General features: G+C 48.6%; 1 protein-coding gene and 1 long non-coding RNA gene across 2 annotated transcripts; one reads left to right on the plus strand and one right to left on the minus strand.

The window, feature by feature from the left end:
• Positions 1-393: 393 nt before the first annotated feature.
• Positions 394-1,788, minus strand: LOC120968109 (uncharacterized). Its single transcript, XR_005762249.3, has 4 exons — positions 1,407-1,788; positions 1,233-1,312; positions 704-789; positions 394-612 (listed from the first exon to the last, which is right to left on the minus strand). It is a non-coding gene; the product is annotated as an uncharacterized lncRNA (long non-coding RNA).
• A 1,828-nt stretch (positions 1,789-3,616) lies between these two features.
• LOC141032179 (uncharacterized) lies at positions 3,617-4,153 on the plus strand. The gene has a single exon (XM_073506232.1). The coding sequence runs from the start codon at positions 3,617-3,619 to the stop codon at positions 4,151-4,153; it is 537 nt and encodes a 178-aa protein (XP_073362333.1).
• Positions 4,154-8,063: the final 3,910 nt, after the last annotated feature.

The following is an 8,063-nucleotide window of genomic DNA, read 5'->3' on the forward strand; positions in this document are numbered from 1 at the left end:
ATAAGGTTTCCCAGCTGAGTGCGCAGGACTTAAATGGGTGGCTTTTCTGGGCCTTACCGTGTGCGGCCCACGTACGAAATTCTGGACAAGACTCTTTTTTTCTTTTCTAGCAGATGGACCACTAATTAGTACCACCTCGAATATAAAAATATATTTTCGGTGATGAACGGATGAAAAAATTGGAGAAACGCACCTTGCTTTATTAGTAGGTATAGATATAGATATAGATATAGATTGATTTTCATGTCATCCAATAAAAATAGTTTATTTACAAATAATAAAATGAGAATACATTTTAATAACCGTATTTTCATTAGAAAATAATCTACCTTTTTAGTATCATTCGGTTGGACCTTAAATATAATAGTATGATGATAACATTTAAATATCATATGACTAAACAAATACCATATTTCTGCTAGAAATATTTGCAGCATCAGTAACATCATTCACAACAGTACATCAATATAAAAAATATTTACAAAATTACACAGCGTCATTTATACCTCAACTTCAATATGAATGTTGTTCCGAATAAAATTAAGCGCCATAATAGTTCAAAAAAATCCGTCAGCATGAACATATCACCAGTAATATATCAATGGAGTCAACCTATTATCACATGAACATAAATATTAGACACGGATTTTTTTTCTGCTATCAAAAGCATCAAAATGGCACTTTGCATGTATGTGGTCATCACCTCAAAAGGGACATCGAAGATCGAAACACAGTTTCTTCAATCACGTCATCTCCTCATTGTTTGCCACTCAGATGATATTTTTTCACCTAATTACATAAATCATTAAGGATATTAGCATCTAATCTTAATATACAAAACTTAGATTATTGCGACATAAAAAAGTAGACCTACGGTTTCCTAACTATAAAAATTATTAATAACATGATCTACAATACCGTCAAATATTTGTTGTCCAAATTTTGGCTCTAACCCAACCTAAACGTTCAACAGAAGTACTAATTACGACTTAATGACAAAAATAACAACATCTTGCTTGTCAAAAAAATTACTAGTAATGGACATAGCTAACATTGATCTACAACATCTTCAACTTACTCGTGTGCAGAAGTTACTATAAATGCAACATATGTCATCTGAAAACTTTTCTAACTTCTAAGCAGTAAACATCGCATAGATAATGACGAGCTAAAAAACTAACTAATTTGCACCGTGCATGCACAAGAAAATCCATGTATTGCAAAGCTCATACCTTCAACTTCGTAGTTCACTTTGCACGGCAAATCTTACTCTAGAAACTCCAAATGACTTCACAAAGTGATGAAATTATGACTAAAGCAACAGAGAATACATAGTTAGAAACTAATAAAACAAAACAAAAACATCATGCGTGCGAACGAAACCAACAAAGATGGATAGATCTTACCTTGATCTATCTTTTCTTCAACTAAAACTTCTTCTGAATCGGCTTTCAAATCGCTCAAAATCGTGATCAAAGTAGCTATTTGAGCTGTTTTTCTCAATGTGCTAGGGTACTTAGAGCAGAGAGAGCAGAGAGGAGAGAGGAGAGGAGTGAGCGGGCTGCTGCGCAAAATGAGGCACTTCCTGCCTCATATAAAGAAACAAACGCGTGTATTCAGAGAGGTGTCGACAGAACGGGACAAAAACCATCAACCGACAGACCGCGGCGCCGTCACGTCGCGCGCAACAGAAACAGTGCTGCCGCCTCGTTGTGTGGCGGCGGAGCACACAGGCAGAGCACCGTTCCGTCGTGGCTCGACAGCTGCCGCGACGAAATCTGTTACACGACGCCCTGCCGCTTGGCCGTGTGGCGGCAGGGGTTAAATATGTTGGGAAACCGGGTCAACCCGGAGGGGCGGCGGCCGCGTGCAAAACGCACGGGCCGGCCCCTCCCGTTTCCCCTCTTTTGTTAAGTGGGTACTTATCCACTTAACCATCTACCCCCTATATAAAGCAACGAGGAGCCATCATTGTAACACCTGATCATTGATTAATAAAGCTGGTCTCCTCTATCTTCCTGTGTCACTTTTACTTTCGCATATTTCGACTACTTCGTCTACGACGCTCGCTCTCGCTCCGCAACCTCGGACCGGACTCGCCGGCGGAGTTGCGGAACACGTTATCAGCACGCTTCGCTCCATCAACTCTCCGTCAAGCCTGCATCACGCAGGCTTTCGTCGATCCCGCGGAGGTATAAGATCCGATCCCCACTTTTTGCAAAAATGGATTCCTCTCGTTACTACGATTCCGTTTTTGCGATTAGATTATTATTCGGATTTGATCTACCTATGGTGTGGATTTTCCTCCCAAGAACCGAGCGGACGAAAACGTCGCCGACCAATGTCGATGTTCTTGGACTACGAGGGACTTGTTGACTGCACTATAGGGAGTCGGTACAGATCGCGACCCCGATGATCGCGGTACCGCCGCAAATGCACCAGATGTGCCATGCGCCGTCGGAGTTCCAGACGAACACGACGAAGATCCGCATCCCGAGGCCGGCGTCCAGATGACGCCGTACCAAGCACGCTGCACCGCGTCCTGCTGACGCCGCCGCCGCCGTCTCGATGGCCGGCTCGACGCCGCGTCGTGTGGCGTGGCCGCCGCCGTCGCGCCGGTCGTCGCCCCGGCCGAGCCCGTGCACGGCCGGCTGCCGTCGCCGGGGCTCGAGCTGGCCGCCGCGTGCCCAGTTGGCCGCGGCTCCGCGAGTCGCCGCCCGGCTGGCGGTCGCCGCCGCGCTGCCGCGTGTCCAGTTGGCCGCGGCTCCGCGAGTCGCCGCCCGGCTGGCGGTCGCCGCCGCGTGCGCGCCGTCCCGTGGCCGTGCCGCGCGCCCTGGCCGCGCCGCGCCAGTGGCCGTCGCCTCACCCGGCCCTGCTGGCTGCCGGTCATCGCTCCCGCGAGCGCGCGCGACACGCCAGTGGCCGTCGCCTCGCCCGGCCCTGCCCGCTGCAGGTAACCGCTCCCGCGAGTGTGCGCGCCTGGCCAGTGGCCGTCGCCTCGCCTGGCCGCGCCCGCGTGCGAGCCGCCGCCGCCGCTCGGCTGCCAGGGGAAACCCTAGCGCCGTTTGCGTGCAGGAGGCAGCGCCGCGCATGGGCCGGCCCGCTCGCTCCTGGGCCGGATGGGCCCCGGTTGAGGGGATGCCTCCTCTAAAAAAAAGCGAAGGCGCTGGCTGCTGGGCCTAGATGGGCCGCGCGCCATGGGGCTCTAAAAAAATGAAGAGGGGCGCCGGCTGTCGCGTAAAAATTGCGGTTTAGCCCCTGTATTTTTCAGTTTTCGCGCGATTTTTTTTATTCATGCAGCAATTTTTCGCGTAGACCCCCTGGGAATGTCTGTTTTCGCTGAAAATGCGTATTTAGGCTTAAAAATACTTCGGGAATTCAATTTTTGGGCTATTTTTCACATACTAGATGCGCTTAACATGTTATTTTTTGTAACATGATATTATTGTATGATTTTACTGCTGTAGATTAATTGTTTAGCACTCTTAATCATTTAGTAAGTCATATAATAGCATGTTTTAAATATTGGAACGTCATTTTATTGAATAAGTTTATCAACATCGCTTTGTGCAAAAGATTACCTGCTGTAATCTCATGATTTTTGCATAAATCGCAGATGGCCGGAATTGTCCACAAGGAGTTTCCTGAGTTGGCCCAGACAGGGCTGAACTACCTGTCATGGTCCTCGGACTGCGAGATCTTTCTCCAGGGCAAAACCCTCCTGAGGGCGATCGGTAAGGGGGCCCAGCTGGCCGTCACTGATCCCAAGTTCGAGACTGAGAATGCGCAAGCTCTGCACTTTCTCCGTCATCACCTGTCACCTACTCTGAAAGATGAGTATATGGCTGAGCGCAGTGCTTCTGGCCTTTGGACCGCTCTTAAGCAGCGGTTTGAGCGGCTGAAGTACACTGTGAAGCCACGTGCGGAGGCAGAGTGGATCCGTATGAGGTTTGCGGACTTCAAGACGGTTGGGGAGTACAATTCGGCTCTGCACCGGATTTGTACGACTCTTCGGTTGTGTGGTACTGAGATTACCGACTCCCAGAAGATTGAGAAAACCCTATCCACTTTCCACCCCGACGCGGTCCAGTCCTCACGGAACTACCGCCAGGGGAACTACACGAGGTATTCAGAGTTGATTGACGTCCTCTAGGTGGCGGAGGCGCAAGACGAGGTTCTCAAAAAGAACTTTGTCGCGCAACCACTTGGGGGAGTTCTCGCCAGGAGGTGAACGCTCTCAAAGTCCGCAAGCCTCAACAGAAGAAGAGGGGCCGGAAGGGCAAGAAGAAGGGCCCTCACCCCCCCCGCCCCGGCTAAGCAGAACAAGCCGGGCAAGGGAGGGCAAAGGCCTCAGGACTGCTTCCGTTGTGGCTCGGTGGAGCATTTCTCCCGCCAGTGCCGCGCACCACAGGAGGTCGTTGCTGCATATAAGGCTCGGAAGGCGCGTGAGACGCACCTCGCCTTGGTTCAGGAGGGAGCTCCACCGGCGCCCATGGCGGCACCCGTGATGATTGCTACTCCCCCTGCTGCGCCTATAGAGGCGACCCCCGTGGTGCCCATCGCGGCAGCTTTGGCGGTCTCTACCGAGGCCCACGTCGCCATGGAGGTTGACCACATGGCCGCCTCGGCGGCGCCGCCACTAGACATTGATGCTGCCTCCAAGATAATTTCTGAGGAGGATCAGCTCACTAGTATGGAGATTGCGGCGGAAGTGAATGGCTTCTTCACCGAGTCCACTTAGCATACCTCTTTGGTTATCACGATTCCGTGCTTTGATACAATAAAATTGAATAAATTCGATTTGGTTGTAAGCTCTATGAGAGCATAAACTTATTCTTTACTTTGGCGATTGGATGACATTTATTCATTTATTCCATTATTTATACATGATAGCATGTTATGTTCTGAGATGTGTGCATTTATTTTTAATGTATTTTCTTCCTCATTACATTAATTAGATGTCATATTTTAGAACGCGTGTGGCGCCCGAATGGAGGAAACGTGCCTTGCCGATAGCGCCACCACTCATACCATTTTACGAGAAACTAAGTACTTTGAGTCCATTAAAAAATCTCCGGGAAGTATTATGACAATCGCCGGCTGCGGTTCTCACATAGTTGGCTCCGGACGAGCCACTATTATACTCCCCATGGGAACAACTTTGCTCATTAATGATGCGTTGTTGTACCCGGAGTCGACTCGTACTCTATTGAGCTTTAGAGACATCCGCGCTAATGGTTTCCATGTTGAGACCGATGATGAAAACGGCAAGGAATGCCTACTCATCACAAAGCGGGATGAAGGTGGTAAACATGTTATCAAAAGGCTTCCTTCGTTTGACACAGGGCTATACTACACTAAGATAGTAGCACCGCCCGTGTACACTACCCTCAAGACCGTCTTTAGACGCTCTGAACTCTTCTGCCTCTGGCACGATAGGTTAGGCCACCCCGGACTTAGGATGATGAGAAATATAATTAACAACTCGCATGGCCATAATGTTAACGTAAAGAACTTCCCGAATCCTGATGATTTCGTGTGCTCCGCATGCGCTAAGGGGAAGTTAGTCATTAGGCCATCACCCCTCAAGGTGAGGGATGAAATCCCCGCGTTCTTGGAACGTATCCAAGGGGACATATGCGGTCCAATTCAGCCCCTCACGGGGCCGTTTCGGTACTTCATGGTGCTCATTGATGCTTCCTCTAAATGGTCCAATGTTTGCCTGCTGTCAACAAGGAACCATGCCTTTGCAAAATTGATCTCACAGATCATCCAAATGTGGAATAATTTCCCGGATTATCGTATAAAGTCTATTCGAATGGACAACGCCGGAGAATTTACTTCAAAGGCGTTTGATGATTATTGCATGGCAATGGGAATCAAAGTTGAGCACTCGGTACCACATGTTCATACACAAAATGGACTTGCCGAGGCATTGATTAAAAGAATTAAATTCATTGCCCGACCGCTCCTTCAGGGTTGTAATTTACCAACTACATGTTGGGCCCACGCGGTGTTACACGCGGCTAATCTCATCAACTTTCGACCGTCGGCCTACAACATCCACTCTCCTGTTCAACTTGCGCAAGGGTCGGCACCGAAAATTTCCCACCTTCGTAGGTTCGGTTGCCAGGTATATGTACCAATACCACCCCCTCAGCGATCGGCGATGGGCCCGCTCCATAAGTCGGGGATATACGTTGGTTATGAGACTGTGTCCATAATCAGGTATCTGGACCCCATGACAGGAGACTGTCACACGGCTCGTTTTGCTGATTGCATTTTTGACGAGGATCTTTTCCCGACTTTAGGGGGAGAGAATCAACCCCTTGATGCTAAAAGTCGAGAAATCACGTGGCAGGCCACGGGGATCCACGCTCATGACCCGCGCACTGCTGAGACTGAGAGAGAAGTCCAAAGATAATAGATTTGCAGTCTTTAGCAAATCAACTGCCCAACCACTTTAGTGACTTAAAGACTGTGACAAAATCGCATGTGCACGCGCGCAATGCACCGGAAAGGGTTGAAATACCGAAGAAAAATGATGGTATGCCCGCTCCCGTCCAAAGGCCTAAAAGGACGAGAAATCCGGCTTCTCAAATCCCAAGTACTCGGGGACGCCCGACGAAAAAGGATAAGAGAGATTTATCACAGCCTGTCACCAAAGTACCCCAAATTGAAACGGGGAGCCAGTCGAGACCTGGCACAAGTATGGAAAATTCAGTGCACGAAATTCCGGACTTAAACTTTCCCATAGGGGAAACACCCAGCGGAGATGTGAGCGCACACATCGGCGCGGGAAATCTAAAGGACCTTGCTCCCATAATGGGAAATTTGGTAGAGCAAGTGTTTGCGCCTGATGCGCTCCATGACGAAATGGCCATAAATTATATTTATACGGGGGAGTCCCTGAACCGAGCAACGGTGATTGTCGACATCAACTTTGCTACGAAAATTGCCTCAATCATAGATCTTGACCCTGAGCCTAACACGCTCGCTGATTGCAAGAAAAGGTCGGATTGGAAAGATTGGCAGCAGGCAATTACCGCCGAATTATTATCTCTCAACAAAAGGAAGGTGTTCGGACCAGTTTGTCGAACTCCTCCCCACATTCGCCCTGTTGGCCATAGGTGGGTTTTTGTTCGAAAGAGAGATGAAAATAATAAGGTAGTACGGTACAAAGCAAGGCTCGTTGCTCAAGGGTTCACCCAACGACCAGGTGTCGATTTTGAGGAGACTTATTCCCCAGTCATGGATGGAGTTACCTTTAGATACTTGATCTCGATGGCAGTAAATATGGGCTTGAAAATGAAACTAATGGATGTTGTCACTGCTTACCTATATGGTAACTTGGATTCGAACATATACATGAAGGTTCCAGAAGGTATCCCTGTTCCGAACCATGATAGAGCAAATAGGGGTCTATACAGTGTTCAACTTCAAAAGGCACTGTACGGACTCAGACAGCCCGGTAGAATGTGGTACAATCGCTTAAGTGATTTCCTTCATGAGAAGGGCTACACGAGCAATAAAGATTGCCCATGTGTTTTTATACGGCGATCCCAAGATGGATTCTGTATAATCTCGGTGTACGTGGACGATTTAAACATAATCGGTACACCTGAGGATATTGAGGAAGCTAGTTCCTACCTGATGTCGGAATTCGAGATGAAGGATTTGGGTAAAACCAAGTTCTGTCTGGGTCTGCAACTTGAACATTCCCCTGATGGGATTCTAGTGCACCAGTCGGCCTACACCCAGAAGGTGTTGGAAAGATTTGGATTTGATAAGGCATATCCTTCTAAGACCCCGATGGTCGGAAGATCTTTACAGCCAGACAAGGACCCGTTCAGGCCAAAGGAAGAGGGGGAGGAAACTCTAGGACCAGAGGTTCCTTACCTGAGTGCAGTTGGAGCACTCATGTACCTCGCAAATTGTACACGGCCAGACATTGCGTTCGCCGTCAGTTTGCTTGCTCGGTACAGTTCTGAACCTACCAAAAGACATTGGAAAGGTGTCAAGGACGTCTTCCGTTACCTGCAAGGGACCAAAGATCTTGGTCT

This window comes from Aegilops tauschii, chromosome 1 (assembly GCF_002575655.3).
Source record: "Aegilops tauschii subsp. strangulata cultivar AL8/78 chromosome 1, Aet v6.0, whole genome shotgun sequence".
NCBI lineage: Eukaryota > Viridiplantae > Streptophyta > Magnoliopsida > Poales > Poaceae > Aegilops > Aegilops tauschii.